We start from the raw sequence: 16,084 nt of genomic DNA, 5'->3' as shown, positions 1-16,084 counted from the left end.
TTTTTAAATTTCAAAGTTTAAACATTTTTTCAAACAAATCAAAATTTATTCTTTCAATTTTTTCTTTAGAAACATTTTTTCTTTAGAAAAATTTCCCCTTCATCACATGAAACTATGTACATGTAAAGACATTTAGGCTGTGCATATGATATTGTAATTTAAAGGTATATTTTTAATTTTGCTAGTTGTTTATGTCACAACTATTACCATTACATTCAGTGATATACAGGAATTATGATTTATGATTACATTAGTACAAAAAATACTCCTAAGGATTCTGTATGGTGGGGTATGGGAGGAGGTCAATGGGGAGGGGGTGACACCTGGCAATGCCAACCTGAGTGACACCACTGAGTTTAGGCATCCAAAGAAAAGGGGCAGGCAAAGTTCCTGGTGAAATGTTAACACAGCAAAGAAAATAATACTAGGCATTAAACATTTTCAGTGTCTCACTTTGGATATATCCTCTGCAAAGAAACAGTGTGAAATATCCTTGCAGAATTCTTGATTATTTCATCTTTTATTTGCAAAGTTCAGTTGCTCAGTTTTCAGAAAACCAGCTGTAGATGAAGAACACAACATCACCATTGTGTTATATCTGATTTTTCTATCTGTCTCTATTAGTATGTCATGATAAATCATCCTCTAGTGGAAACCCCAAAGATGCATCCCTTTCTGGGTTCCTCTTTTTTCTTGGAACTGTCTTCACTTGAAGATACTCCTCCATGGGTATTTCTTCTGGGTCTTCCAACAGTGTTGTCAGTAGATTAAACAGTAGAGCGATCCAGGCAAGTCCAAAGATAATCCAAATGGCTACCAAAATTCGGTAGCCAGGAAAATAGTCTTTGCCTTGTTGTCTCCCTGGAGATATGGGGGAAAGAAGAGTAATACTTGCATAAGAGAAGAGATTTCAAAGGCAAGTGCAGTTTTGTATGATTGCCTTCAGCACTTATTGGGGCAGTATGTGCTAGTTAAGTGATGTGGAAGAGCTGATACTGAATGGTGGCTGCTTTGGAGGTAATGTCAAACCATGGTTTGGCATTGCCTGTGTGCAATTCTCAGGAGTGCACAGACCTTCTTCCAACACCCTTTACTGATTTGGCTAGGACAGTCCTAATTGGTCATCCCACTTTCTTAGCTGCTTTTAAAATGCCCCAGATTCTCTCCTCCTCCCACTTTCCTCCTTTGTCCTCATCTTACTTCCATTGCTGCAAAATGAGTTCATAGTAGTTTGTACTCAATGAACTCAGCTGCAGGGAAAGGAGGAGGCAGAATCTTGCCGTCAGACAAAAACCAAGTGGTGCAAGCTCTCCTTTTGTTTGTTGTTGTTGTGTGCCTTCAAGTCATTTCTGACTTATGGTGACCCTAAGGCAAGCCTATCATAGGTTTTTCTTGGCAAGGTTTGTTCGGGGGTGTGGGGGGGGGTTGCCACTGCCTTCCCCTGAGGTTGAGAGAGTGTGACTTGCCCAAGATCATCCAATGGCTTTCATGGCTGAGCTGGGAATCGAACCCTGGTCTCCAGAGTCATAGTCCAACACTCAAATCTATTCTGTCTTCTATAGCTAGCTGCCCCTTCCTTGACTGGCTCCAACACTCTTGTCATTTGGAAACAAGTTAACTTGGGTGTTCATCAAAACCATTGGGTAGGGTATCATTGAGTCATCCCAAAGCTTTTTAAATCTATTAAATCTTTTTAAATCTGTTAACTTACTATTGCAGCTTAATGTGACTTTAGTTTGTTACACATTTTATTGCTTTAAATTGTGTAACTTGTTTTAATGCTTTTTGTAAGCTGCCCTGAGATGTAGGATGGGGTATAAATATTTAAATTAATAAATATCAATATAAATCAGTTATTTGTTCAGAGAGCTTTTCACAAGGCTTTATATTCTTGACTAGGATACAGGAGTAAATAATAACCAAACACTTACAATGAGCTCTGTAGATAACCAGTAAAGGCCTTTCTGAGTCCAGATCCAGGTTTCTTAATTTTGCACCAGAAGATGAGACTTCAAAAAAAGAGACTACCAGAAGATAGCATGCAATATTCTTTAGAAACAGTTACAAGAAATCTTACCTATTATGTAATCCCCAAAGCCAATGGTGCTGAGGGTAATAAATGCAAAATAAATGGCTTCACCATAAGTCCAGCCCTCCATCTTTCGAAAGATAGCTGAAGGCACACAAAGAAACACTAAAATGCCCATAACCAGGAAGAACAGAAGAGTCAAACATCTGGTTGTTTTCTGAAAGACAGTGCAAAAGCAGACTTGAAACAAGTTGACTAATTTTTATAAGTTCTCCTTATGATCTCCATAAGATGGAAACGACTTGAAGGCACATAACAGCAACAACAAAGTTCTCAGCCAGTACCTTGTGAACCATGAGTAGGATATAGAAATAGCTGACGTATGCTTAGCATTTTCAAAATAATTGCTATGAGTTTGCTGTTGCTCAGTAGCTATGGGCTCTTTTGCACTACAGTGGTTCCTCCACCTTTGCTGGAGTTAGAGGTGAAGGGCCCTCATGAATGTGGAAAAATCACAAATAAAACAACAACAACACTATTCTTAAACCTGAAAGAACCCCTCTCTAGAAATCTCCAGGTCCTCCAGTGCAACTCTGTGGTCAACATCTGCCAGACGATCAAAAATGCCTAAAGAAATGTTTTCTCTAGGAACTTCTAGGTTCTCCAGCACAACTCTGAAAGCCTTTAGGGCTGAAGGGTGGGGTATAAATACCATAAAAAATAAAATAAAATAAATAACTCTGTGGTCAGCTTCTGGCAGAGTTGCGCTGAAGCACTTACAGATTCCTAGAGAGATCATATTCATCAAATCTGCATCAAATCTACAAAAATCAAAAGTAATTGCAGCACCAGAGCTCTGACAGAGAAGGCTAAATATCTAACAAGACTACAGTTCCCAAAATTCCCTAGCATTGAGCCAGGGCAGTTAAATGGTCTCAAACTGGATTATTTCTGCTGCAGTGTGTTTTGGGCTCATGGGCCTGAGCCTGCAGGACCTGAGCAGAGACATAATAGAGGATAGGAGGTCTTGGAGATATCTCACCCACAGGGTTACCATAAGTGGAGGCTGACTTGAGGTCAGCTAACAACAACAACTAAAAGCATAATTCCCAAATCAAGGGAAGTATCCATGGGGAATAGGCTCTCAGATGTACTACGGAAAATCATAATAGCGAACCCTGTATTTCCAACAGAAGTTGACCATAGAGTCACACTGTAAGACCTTCAGGTGCCTAGAGACCACAATCCTGCAGTTTGGGGGCTCATTCTGTATTTCCAGAGACCTTTTTTTCTTCTAAATGAGCCCTTGAATACACATGACAATAACATTCAGCTTTTCAGCTGGCACCTTTGCAGTCCAGACAACTAAAACCTAGAGGGGATTCCCTCCCCACAACACAGGAGCCATCAGCTACTGCTTTTTCTAGATGAATCTTGGCACAGAATAAATTTAATTACCTTCTTTATTCCCTTCTTGTAGAGCCATTTTGCCAACCTTTCACAAAGCATGGAGATAATCTTGCCAATATGGTGCAAGAAGACAATATTCAAAGGGATTCCAAAGAGAGCAAAAACCACGCAAAAGAGCTGACCGCCTGCTGTTTTGGGAGAAAGGTTTCCATAGCCTATAGAAAGATAAAAGGGTTGCAGAGAACATTTTGGTAAGCATCCTCTTTGTGCCAGCAAGAGCAATACTGGGTTTCTCCTAAATATTTATCTTATTTACTGAATATATACTACATTTTGTCCAAGCAGAACAAGGCAACGAAATGAAGGCAACCATTGCAAAAGAAAAATGATGCTGAAATACTGAAAAGCACATGGCTTGTATAACTGAACATTTAACTTAATTTCATCTACAAAAGTCATGTATATATTTATTACAAATTCACAACTACAGAGCCAAAGGGCTATTGGACAACTGAATCACAAGAGAACCATGCATTATTGAAATACAATAATGTGTGTTTTTAAAAGAAGGAGAGAACTGCCAAAAGCACAGCTGGAGACAGAAGAGTGCATATAACAGTTTAACATTCAAAATGATATAAAAATATATAATTAAGCCTCAGAAAGACTGAGGCTAGGGGCAAAAGATAATAGGAACCAAACTGACAAATGTGGAGTCTAATGATAGCCAAAGGAAGATCAAGACTGATGAAGACTGAAATTTAATCTTGGCGCGGAATCATGCAGCCTTCCAGCTCTTCTTGGACTGCACCTCCCATCAGCCAATGTAGCCAGTCATGAGGAATGCTGGGAGATGCAGTTCAACAACATCTGGAAGGCTCAACTACTCCCATTCCTGCTTTAGGGTTTATTGTTTTCCCTTTGGTAGAATTCAAAGACTGGATCAGTATGCAAAGGAATCTTGTAGCACCTTTGAGACTAACTGAAAGAAATTGTTAGATTAAGCTCTCATAGACTGAGTCTGCTTCAACAGATGCACGGAGTGAAGTACTATGGATAGGCAAGTGCACTATATATATTATAATACTAGTTAACACTTCAGCACCATGAGGGCTTTGTCCCCCAGTGTTAACACATCTCCTTTCTGGCTCATAGCCAGCATCATATTTTATTATTAACTGCCTTCACGTTGTCCTCAAGTTATAGTGCTCCTATGAATGAGACATCTTCATCCTGTCCTCAACAGCCCTGTTCAGTTCTTGCAGACTCATCCCATGGATTCCTTGATTGAATCTACCTATCCATAATATGGTCTTCACCTTTTCATGCTGCCTTCTTCTTTACCTAGCACTGATGTCTCTCCTAGTCAGTCAAGCTTTCTCATGATATGACTAAACTACAATAGCCACAATTTAGAAATTGTATCTGTAGAAGTCTATATGGTATCTGTAGAAGTCATTTTGACTTCTAGGCAAAGTTCAGGTTTGATTTGCTCTAGGACCAATTGATTTGTCTTTTTTAGCAGTCCATAGTATCTGTAGAAGTGTTCTCCAGCACCACATCTCAGGTGGGGCATTTAGATGACGCACACCTCAACAGCAGCTGGAAACCTGACCAAAGCTGTGTTCTGGGGTTAAAAGCCAGAGCAAAAGAAGCCGAGATAGTCCAACTCAAGGAAGAAAATGCACATCTTCATGCCTGCATATAAACACCTTGAGACAAGTGTCAGGCTATGGCAAAACAAAGAAATGAATGTACAACAACTCTGACAGGCGTGATTACAATATACACACACCAGACAGTCCAACAGGTGGGTATGGGTGAAGGGAGGGTAAAGGAGGAGTGTAGGGGGAGCATCTCTGATTGTGCTTTGCCAATGTATCACTCACACACAAATGCCCTGTAGTGGCGGAGCATTATACAGATGACTGTGTGGCTGATCAAAGGGGCAGCCACACAATGGGATGGAATCTGGGTGGATGTGGGAGGTATTTTGAGGTTGCAGTAGGTATGTTTGTGTGACAGTGCACATGCATGGTGGGGAGGTAACAAAAAAAATACCCAGCAGTGAGGCTTGATCCCGTACCATGTGGTTGGGCTGTGAGTATTCATCCTGTCTTGGGAGTGGGCTGTGCAGGCAGCGGGGTTTCTACCCATTTTTGGAAAAAGCAGGATCAAGTCATTTTTTCTTGCCCATCTGTTATGCCCCTTGGAGCGAAGAGCAACCAAGATGAAATATCTCATTCTCCACAGAGGAATAAGATGAATAATAATATTTCTTGTCCCAATTCAGCTATGAGAAGAATAAAAATATAAATTTGCATCACTACTGGGAACAGCCATAGAGAAACATGCCTGCGGAGGTGGTGGGATTGAGAGAAACAACTCCCCAATCATAGAGTTCAGGCAGGCTCATAGGAGACAATACAGTCCTTCAGACAGCATGGGCCTGAGAACTTTACAGATCACAACCACCACTTTGACTATGTTCTAGCCATGTCCAGAAATCTTTTTCTTCCCTGCTTCTGTTTATGCTTAATTACATGAAAGACTCTCTGTTCTGCTCCTTGCATTGAATCGTTGGGCTTCCATCTCCTAGTTATTAGCCTGATTGAACATCTGTACAGAGAGATGCTTTTCTCTCATATTTATGGTAACAGGGTTTCCTCGTATTGGAATATTTCCATAATTGAAAGTGTATTTATTTATTTATTTATTTATTTCCAGAATTTATCGCCTGCCTTTCTCCCACAATGAGATTCGAGGCAGGTTACAATATTTTAAACACTTATTACAAATTTTTAAAAAATAATTAAATACTACCAACCTTAAAACATAGGAGTTTATCACACTGGGGCTGATTTTGGCATTAAAGAGAGATTAAAGCTCATTTAAAACATCCCACAAATTGAGCAGAAATGATGGGTAATTGCACAAATGATTATCACAATAAAGTGATATTGGAAATGCATTGTTGCTGAAATCCCAAAAGTAAAAAGATATGGATTAATGCTTCTTTGTGACCACTTTAATGGCAGGTTTTGTGAAACATTGTATGAAATCATTACGTGTAATTATGTGATTTTCCCAAGATATTCACAGGATAAACTCCCAATTTCCTTTGTGTGATAAACTCCATAGGTAAAAAACCAGCATAGTTAAAAACAGTAAAACCATTAAAACAGTAAAACAGCACACCACATTATTCAAAGAAAGTGCACCCACCAAACGCCTACCTAAATGAAAATGTCTTCAGCTGTCAGCAGAAAGAGAGCAGGGATGCTCTCTTAAGATGCCTTCCCATACATTTTCTTCACATGAAGTATTCAGCTGAAATCAGCAACACTGTTCTGTGCCGTTGAAGGACCAGAGCATGTTGTTTTGGGATGAAATCCCATGAAGACTTACAGTAACTAGGCGCTCCAGAATAATCAGAAGACCAGTTAGGAAAATAATATTATCTGCAGCTGGAAATACACAAATGGACAGAGCCAAGAAAAGAAGAAGCCTGGAATGTGTCAGCTGAGGCTGTTTTAGTACGTATGGGAATGAGAGAAAAAATTTGTTCTTGGACCTCGGCAGTTTATAACATTTCCTCTGGGGCACAGTGCAGAATAGTTTTCTCTCTAAGATATGTAACCATCTACCTTCCCTTTGTATCATCCATTAGGTGTACTCAATAGTTACAAGGATATGGATTCTCCTGCTAACGCAGTGTTTGGTTAAGGATACAACAGAGATTAATTCAAAGAAAAATGGTACACCGTTGTTATGTACTCCAGTTGGAGATGTGAAGATCAGGGATGGGGGGGGGTGGGGAAAAATAGGGGGAAAGCCTTTCCCCATTCTTTTCCAAAGCCTTTTGTTTCCTGGAAAAATTGGGGGAAATGGTTTATTGAACTTTAAAATCACAAAGAGAATATTTAAGAAAAAGTGTCCCTATATTTACATCCCACACATACACATTATTTCTAAAAACAATGTGTCAGGTAGACTTTAATGTAAGACTAGGTGCGGTACGTAAAATCATGCTCTGTTTTTAATTGTTATGTTTTATATGAGTATTATTTCATCATTTTTTACTTTTGTAATTAAAGTTTTAGTTCCATCTTTTAAAAATTATTGTAAGCCATCTTCAATCCCATTTTGGGAGAATATTAGGATGTAAATTGAATAGATAAAATAAATAATTGCATTTCTGAGCCATAGAGTTCTGGATTTGTAGTTTAGTGAGATATTTAGCCTTCTCTATGGGACAGCTCTGGTGCCACAACAAACCGAGCTCAATACAAGGTGTTGGTGTTGACCTATAAAGGCCTAAATGGCTTGGGTCCAGGGTACTTGGAGGACCGCCTCTCCCCATATAGTCCGCCCCGCACACTCAGAACATCTGGGGCCAACCTGTTGGAGGTCCCTAAGTCTCGCTTTGTAACGACCTCACAGAGGGCCTTTACTATCTTTGCCCCCACTTTGTGGAACAAGCTCCCTGTACAGCTTCGTTCCTCTGCATCGTTACTTTCTTTTAAAAAAGATTTAAAAACACACTTATTTTGGCTGGCATTCCCACCTCAGTAATTCTGTTATTTTTTGCCCCAACTACCTTAAAGTTGTTGTTTGCTTCCCGTCCCTACTCCTCTGATGATGTTTTAATTTTTATATGTAATATTTTAACCTGTATTTTATTGTCTTCTTATCTGTAAGCCGCCTTGATCACATTGTGGAAAGGCGGGGTAGAAATAAAGATTATTATTATTATTATTATTATTATTATTATTATTATTATTATTATTATTACAAATCCCAGATTGTCATAGCATGGAGCCATGTCTGTTAGAGCAGTGTCAAACTGCATTAATTCTTAAGTCTGGCAGCAGCCTTAGAGTGCATCCACACTGTAGAAATAATGCAGTTTGACATGAATTTAAGTGCTATAGTTCTTATGGAATAGTGTAATTTCTATTTTTACTTTAGCTTTCACTGCCAAAGAGTGCTGGTGCCTCACAAAACTACAAATCCCAGGATTGTGAAGGATGGAGCCAGGGCAATTAAAGTGGTGTCAAACTGCATTATTTCTACAGTGTAGATGTATCCTATGTCTCAAAGATGCTTCTGGATTCATTTATGTGATTTCAGGGATAAGACTGGTGGTGGTGATTGGGGTGAAAATGACATTAATAATATAATTCATACTGAATTCACCATCACTCTTGAAACATATGTCACAGTGTCCCTATAAAATATATAGTAATCGGAAGGTTTATAGACATAACAATCTGGCATTCTTTATGGGAAAAAATCCACAAAATCCTCTTTCACTCCAGCATTGTGTTAAAATTTAGATTCCCAGCCTCTTTTATTTTCAGACATGGAGACTCTCCAGAAAATTTCAGACATATGAGAATAAATGTCTTAGGTTTTTAACGGTTATGAGAGCAAATATGAGCAACATCTCTCAGTGGCTTGCTATTTTATCCTCTCCTTATCATTCCCCCTTTAATCATCTCTGTTCATAAATCATATGACATATAAGAATTAAGAGAAACATCCTTGCATAGACCTCCTATTAATGAGATTTCCTCCCACACATGCATCTTGCCCCATTCTGTATTACTTTAAAAGAATTGTGAGAATTATTTATAGCTTGTTTGACCTAGGAATGAAAAAGAGCGTAAATCAAGTCATTATCACTCATAGCCTTAGAAAAAAGAGATCTTTCTAAGACCAGAAAGAGGAGGACAGGATGGAGGAGGTTAAGATGTGAAGGAAGATGATTACCTTGTGAACAAAAACCAAGGAGTTGCGTAAAACACAGTTTATCTGATCAAGGCCATAACACTGAATTTTCTCTCAAGGGAGAAGCATAACCCACTCACCTATTGTGGATAACATGGAACCCACAAAAAAGAAGGAGTTGCTGAAATCCCAGTTGCTTCGTTCATTGGGAAACCCATTTCCGACTGGATATATTCCCATCCTTACAGCTTCCATCAAATTCTGTAATTCAAGAAAAAAGTAGACAACCATTGGTTATAATATACCTCTAAGAAAGCCAGGGTGATGGCATCCCACATTCAACTATGCAGATTATTACACAGTGGCAGTAAGTCAGGAAATTGTGCAACCTTTCAGTTGTTCTTGGACTGCAACTTCCACAACTGAGTCCCAGCATAGCTAAAGGTGAGGAATGCTAGAAGTTGCAATCTATCAGCATTAGGAAAGCTGGACAGTTCCCACCCTTGCAGGAAGTGGATGGATTGGGTCTCTGTGTTCTAATTCTAGGTAATTCATCATGCTTCCAAGCTTTGCCCATATAGGGCTGGCCCAAGTTATTTTGCTGCCTGAAGTAGAGCATCAAACATTACCTCTTCCCCAAACTGAGGCACACAGATTATTCATGCAAAGGGATATTGTAGCAAAGGGCCATTGTAGCACCTTTAAGATTAACTCAGAGAAAGAAAGACATTACTAACAAACTTTCATAGACTTCAGTCTGTTTTCTTGATGTGTGGCATGACATGTCCAGGACCAGACCTTCATAAGTAGGCTGTGTTTGTGAACAGCCACAGAAATGCAAAACTAGTGAGTATGGTGATGGAGTGACAAGCTGAGTTCTAATGATGGTCATTGGAAGACAAAGACAGGAGGAAAAATGTTGCCTATACCAAAGATAACCATATGAATCATAGAATCATAGAGTTGGAAAAGACCACAAGGGCCATCCAGTCCAATCCACTGCCATGCAGGAACTCTCAATCAAAGAATACCTGACAGATGGCCAAATGAATGTTACAATAACATCCAAAACCAACAAAACAGCAATGCCTGTATTGAGCCAACCAAAATGTATAAAATAAATGATGCAAGCTTTTGAAGTTCCACTGGCTTCATCAACAGCCAAAGGTGTTAAAAATCAAACAGGAGAAAGAAAGAAAATGATGATGATGGACTAACGGGCCTACATTTTGTTAAGATATTGATACAGTTGTTCTCAGTTACAATGGTACAAAGGGATATCTATGTAGGCAGAGGCAATGTTGTTGGAATGTAGTGTGATGCTGGCTGGGAATCATAAAGAAGACACAATGAATTGACCAAGAGGGCCCTCATGAGGCTTGAGAGGGAGTTAACTATGATTATGATCGGTGTAATGTGCCAGGAAACCATTGTCTCCGTTGCTGATGGATCGGAGTTTGTAGATATATTACAGTTCTGCTGTTTCTCTTTTCAATTTTCCTTTGCAGTTTTTTTTGTTCAAGGACCACTGTTCTGTGAGCCAAGATGGATTGCCCAGGAAGACTGAAGAGTTCTGCAACAGATTTTTGTCTATCTACATTCCTTATATCTGATTTATATCCATTTATCCTCTGGCTCAAAGACTGGGCTGTTTGCCCAATGCAGAGTTGTGAAGGGCATTGTTGACAGAGGATGACATATGTCAAATTAGAGGATGAGCAAGTGAAAGTACCTCTGATATTGTATGTGATGTGATTAGGTCCTGTGATGACTTTTCTTTAATAGATGTGTAGTCAGAGTTGGCATCTGGATTTGTGGAAAGCTCTTTGACTAGATTAGGCATGTTATTTCAGCAATGGAAGTAGGAGAATCTCACAACTAGCTTTCTTTTCCTTAACAGCATTACAGCGCCATAATAATAAATATCTACTGTTGCGTTGTCCTTTCATGACAACCAAACTCTGCTGCCAGAAGCATCTGCATTGCTTTTCCTAATGGTAGGGCTGGCCTTATGTGGCAAAGCACTAACACTGACAGAGCTAATGGACAACACATCCTAAAAGCTAAAATGAGATATGGTTCAGTAACTCAGTCTGAATCATTGTGATGTGATGGAGAGGCAGGAGTTTGCATAAAATAATTTTAAAACCTTTTCAGAATAGGTAATTGCAGAGCTTCCCAAGTCAACTCTAGAATTTTCCTGGCTTCCAGTCTTGTTCCATGAGTGTGATGTAAACATATTCAGGTCATGGGATGAAGACAAAAGGGTCTATAGGCAATTTGAACATGTTTTTTTAATAGAGTTTAGAAGACACTAGCTCCACTCCTGATCTTAGAAAAGAGAAAGAAAGTCTGCACTACAGAGATAATGCAGTTCGACATCACTTTTAACTGCCATAGCTCAGCGCTATGAAGTTCTGGGGTATGTAGTTTTGTGAGATATTTAGCCTTCTCTGTCAGAGATCTCTAGTGCCACATCAAAACCGAAATCCCAGGATTTTATAACATAGCAGTTAAAGCAGTGTCAAATAGCATGATTTCTGGAGTGCAGATACAGCCTAGCTCCATCCTTAAGCATGGAAAAGTTGAATTTTAAGAGACTGCAACTGCCAGAACTATATCTCCAACCCTGAACTTGATAGAAAGATTTTTTAAAAAGACTACATCTCCCCAAACACCAGCTATCTGTGAGCTTAGAAAAGTTACTTTTTAAAAGACTACAACTTGCACAATTTCCCACCTGTGAAGGTAAGTAAGCCTTCCAAGATCGGCTTCATCCTTGCTGAAACAATAACTTACCTCCACGAAGACCTCTACCTCCGCTGGGCTGAGAGAGGTGACGTTCTTCAAGAAGTCTTCCTTCATTCTTAAGATAGTCCTTTGTTGTTCTCTCTTAGCATCTTTCTCCAAAACTTGAAAGATGAGGGCACCCATCAGGAGGTAAAGAAGGTAGCCAGCGATCAGCACACAGCTCTGCAGCCTGCTGTGGATCATGGTGGTCTTTGTGGGAATGAGAGCAAAGGAGGAAAAGGAAAGAGACAAGCTAGTAAACAAGTCCTTATTTTTGTTTTTTCCCCTTCTGATGTCACGACTTTCTTAGCAGGGCAATTTCCATTTCCCCTGTGATTTTACACCAACATAAAGAGATTAGGAATCTGAATGTTAAGGGTTATAAATCCAGGGACTTCCTCATTTGGAATGCAAAAGGCTGTTTCAGTAACACTGGAAAAAATGCAAATAAATGTTCTGCTAAAAAACAACGTAGACAGAATATTGGAGACAGGATTCTCAGAAAAACTAGCAACAGAACAGCTGACTTGTTTATTCATTTTTGTTTTGTTTTGTTTTAATTCCACCTTTCTCCTGGCAGTTTACAACAAAATTAAAAACATTATTATAACACTTAAAAAACATTTTTTTTAATTTATTGAATTTACATTCCATCTTTCTCCCAAGATGAGATTCAAGGCGTCTTACAATCATTTAAAAAGATCAAGTTAAAACATTAATTTACAAAAGTTTTAAAAGAACTAAACAACAGTATTATTGAAAAAACATAATTACATTTGCCACTCCGTATCCATGGATTCTTCGCCCACGGATTAAACCATCCATGGCTTGGAAATATTTTTAAAAATATAAATTCCAAAAAGCAAAGCCCCAGCAGACATGGAGGACCCACTGCAAAACAGTTAAACCACTTAAAACGTATTTTAAAAATAATTTCCAATACAGATTAAAGAATACAGCACACTACTTTACACACATAAGTTTGCATACGAAAATCCATGGATGCTCAAGTCCCATTAAATACAATGGTATAATAAAATGGTGCCCCTTACATAAAATGTCAAAATCAAGGCTTGGTTTCTTGAATATATATATATTCAATATTTTCAAACCGTATAGGGCTTGATAGGTCAAACCAGTGCTTTGAATTCTACCCAGAAATGGACCGGTAGCTAATGGAGCTGTTTCAACTAAGGAGTAACATAATCCCTGTAACCAGCCCTAGTCAACAACATTTTGGTCCACCAAAGTTTCTGAACAGTTTCCAAAGGCAGTTCCATGCAGAGAGTGTTTCAGCAGTCCAGACAGGAGGATGTAAATGAAACAGGTGTCACTGTAGCCAGATCTGACTTCCAAGGAATGGGCACAGGCTGTGCATTAGTTTTAGCTGTGCAAATGTGCTCCTGGCCACAGCCAAAACCTGGACATCCAGGCTCAGATCCAAGTCCAGGGGTACATGCAAGCTGTGAATGTGAGATTTCAGGGGGAATTTAACCCCATCCACTACAGACTGAATCCTTATTACTTGATCCACCTTCCAACTGACCAGGAGCATCTTATCTTGTCTGGATTAAGTTTGAACTAGCTTACCCATTGTGTTAAAATACCCATAATTTAAAGTAGGACCATCCAATCCAGCCCCCTCCCCGGCCATCCAGGAATACACAATGTCAGCATTCCTAAAAGATGCCAATCTAATTACTGTTTAAGGACTTCTCAAGAAGGAGAGTCTACTACCCTCCAAGGCTGATGAACAGTTCTTACAGTAAAGAGATTCTTCCTAATGTTCTTGTAATTTGAATCCACTGGTTCATGTTCTGATCTGTGAAGCAGCAGAAAACAAGTTTGCTCCATCTTCTATATGTGAGACTTTCTTTTTCTCAGCCATAGTTTTACAGCTGGCACATTCTGTTCTAATCTGATAAACGACTGCCCTGGCAATTGTCTCAGATAGTTTGAATCTTTAAAAGTCACACAAAACAGAAATATAGTGGCACTATTACTTCCTTAATCTCTCCTCTTCCACAGGCTCTCCTCTTTGGAACTACCACTTTGCATGTGACCAAAGCGACAGTGGAGTAAGGATGGAGTAGCACATTCCCTTCTTTGTATGCCATTTTAAATCTATTTCTGCATGACTGAAAGGGGCTCAAATTATCCAGATACCAATATCAACATTTTTAATGGCTACAACAGAAAAGTATCAGTTGCATCAATATTTAGAGTCAAAGCGGGCATCAAGTGAAATACATATTTCCTCTGATTAACTGATGTTCCCTCGGACAGAGGTAATTTCTCAGACATTGTACCTTATCAGCCAGACTGGCAAATTAAGCCTGTGTTTGCCTTCCAATGACCAGTCACAGAAGAGAGAATGAGAAGTGCAAGATGCATGAGTGAGGAAATCACAGGCTATGACAAGCAGACAACTTTCACTAGTTGAGGGAAACACCTCACCCAAAGACATGCTAAGTATACTGTTATCTTTGTCCATGATAGAAAACAATTCAGTTCTTGGTTTTTGCTTTGTTGAGTTTTTGGAGCTTCATGAAAGAGTCTAAAGGCAGTTATTTTTGTTAGAATGTTTGCCATATTTATCTCTCTTGCAAACCATCTCTCTCCAGAACTGGTATATTCTTCATTGAAATTCTTCTGTTCCTTTTGTTGTTGTTGTTGTTGTTAACTGCCTTCGAGTCGATCTCAACTCATGGTGACCCTATGGATGAGAGACCCCCAAGACCCCCTGCCATTCACTACTCTGCTTAATTCCTGCAACCCCATAAAACCCATGACCTCCTTAATAGAGCCCATCCATCTGGCATTTGGCCTTCCTCTCTTCCTACTTCTCTCAACCTTTCCCAGCATTTCTAATGAGTCCCTCCTCCTCATAATGTGTCCAAAGTACGACAGCCTCAGTTTGGTCATCTTGGCTTCTGGGGAGGTTTCTGGCTTGATCAACTCAAGGACCCATTTGTTTGTCCTTTTGGCTGTCCATGGAATTACTAGCACAATTCAGAACCTTCAGAGGTTGTTGGTCTACAAGGATCCCACATTACTGGTTATGCTGACTAAGGTAGATGGGACTTATAGTCTGGAAAGGTTCACACATTCCCCAGAAGATATTCTAATGAGACAACTTTTCTCTCTGTAAGCACAGAAATGGGAAGCAGTTGTTGAACAACTTTGTTTGGCTCCCTACTCACCAATTTCTGTGTTGATTCTCCCTGAATCCTCCACAATTACTCACTCACTTCAATTTTCAATGCAGGTAAGAGACCCACCCCCTCCATGACATTGTGTAACTATTTGGTAGGGGCAGCTTATTCACCCTAGGGGCACTATGAGGTCATGGGTGCATTGCCCTCTTTGATGGACCTCTAGACCTCTGTGAGGTCATCCCTGTGTACCAGCTAAGCTGATGATAACCCCTAAGTCTGAGAAACAATTAGGATATTGCCCTGGCAATTGTCTCAGAAATTGACTTGAACCACCTGAAGTTGACATCAGGGTATTAAAACCGTCTAGGAGACAGATTTAAATATCAGTATAAGTGAAGAAATGTGGAAATAAATATGGAATGAAAGTCCCATGCACTCTGTCTCAGCTGATATTACAAAGTATATAATTCAGCTCTTTCACAGATGGTATTATACTCCAGTGCAGTTAAATCGGATTTCAAAAGATTTAGGCTCAAAATGCTGGAGATGTGAGGAAAACTCCAGATTGTATATGCTTGCCACTTGATTTGATAATTTTAGCAAGCTGTGTTTAAAGAAATAAGTATTATTATGAGCCAGGAGGTCAGTTCACTCCGTGCATCTCAGGAAGCAGACCAAGTCTATGAAAGCTCATGCTATAACTTTCACACAGTTAGTCTCAAAGGTGCTGCAAGATCCCTTTGGATACCGCTATTCCAGACTAACACAGCTATGGTCCAAAACACACTGCAGAAATAATCCAGTGTGAGACCAGTTTGAGACTTTGTGACACAGAAGGTCAATTGTCCCACAAAACTATAGTTCCCAAAATTCCCTAGCATTGAGCCAGGACAGTTAAATCAGGCTCAAACTGGATTATTTCGGCAGTGGGTTTTGGATCTCTGTCTCTGAATTCTGTACTACT

The 16,084-nt window shown here is 39.5% G+C and overlaps 1 protein-coding gene across 1 annotated transcript; it reads right to left on the bottom strand.

Annotated features, from left to right (window-relative positions):
• Window positions 1-213: 213 nt before the first annotated feature.
• On the bottom strand, window positions 214-15,560 carry LOC121918892 (potassium channel subfamily K member 16-like). The gene is made up of 6 exons (XM_042444914.1): window positions 15,166-15,560; window positions 11,972-12,172; window positions 9,313-9,433; window positions 3,488-3,654; window positions 2,078-2,246; window positions 214-861 (listed from the first exon to the last, which is right to left on the bottom strand). Exons 2-6 carry the CDS (start codon window positions 12,164-12,166, stop codon window positions 629-631), a joined length of 885 nt encoding a protein of 294 aa, XP_042300848.1. The 5' UTR covers window positions 12,167-12,172; window positions 15,166-15,560; the 3' UTR covers window positions 214-628.
• Window positions 15,561-16,084: the final 524 nt, after the last annotated feature.

The sequence above is a fragment of the Sceloporus undulatus genome, chromosome 1 (genome assembly GCF_019175285.1).
Source record: "Sceloporus undulatus isolate JIND9_A2432 ecotype Alabama chromosome 1, SceUnd_v1.1, whole genome shotgun sequence".
NCBI lineage: Eukaryota > Metazoa > Chordata > Lepidosauria > Squamata > Phrynosomatidae > Sceloporus > Sceloporus undulatus.
Note: the sequence above shows the minus strand (reverse complement) of the source record. Positions and strands in the feature narration are given on the sequence as shown.

Bases quoted from the DNA above. Each gene is read 5' to 3' on its own strand.
- LOC121918892 (XM_042444914.1), bottom strand. From the start codon at position 12,166: ATGATCCACAGCAGGCTGCAGAGCTGTGTGCTGATCGCTGGCTACCTT. The intron at 3,655-9,312 runs GTGAGTGGGTTA...ATCTTTCTATAG, and splicing joins TTCCATGTTATCCACAATAG to GCTATGGAAACCTTTCTCCC. The intron at 2,247-3,487 runs GTAATTAAATTT...ACTGTCTTTCAG, and splicing joins ACAAGAAGGGAATAAAGAAG to AAAACAACCAGATGTTTGAC.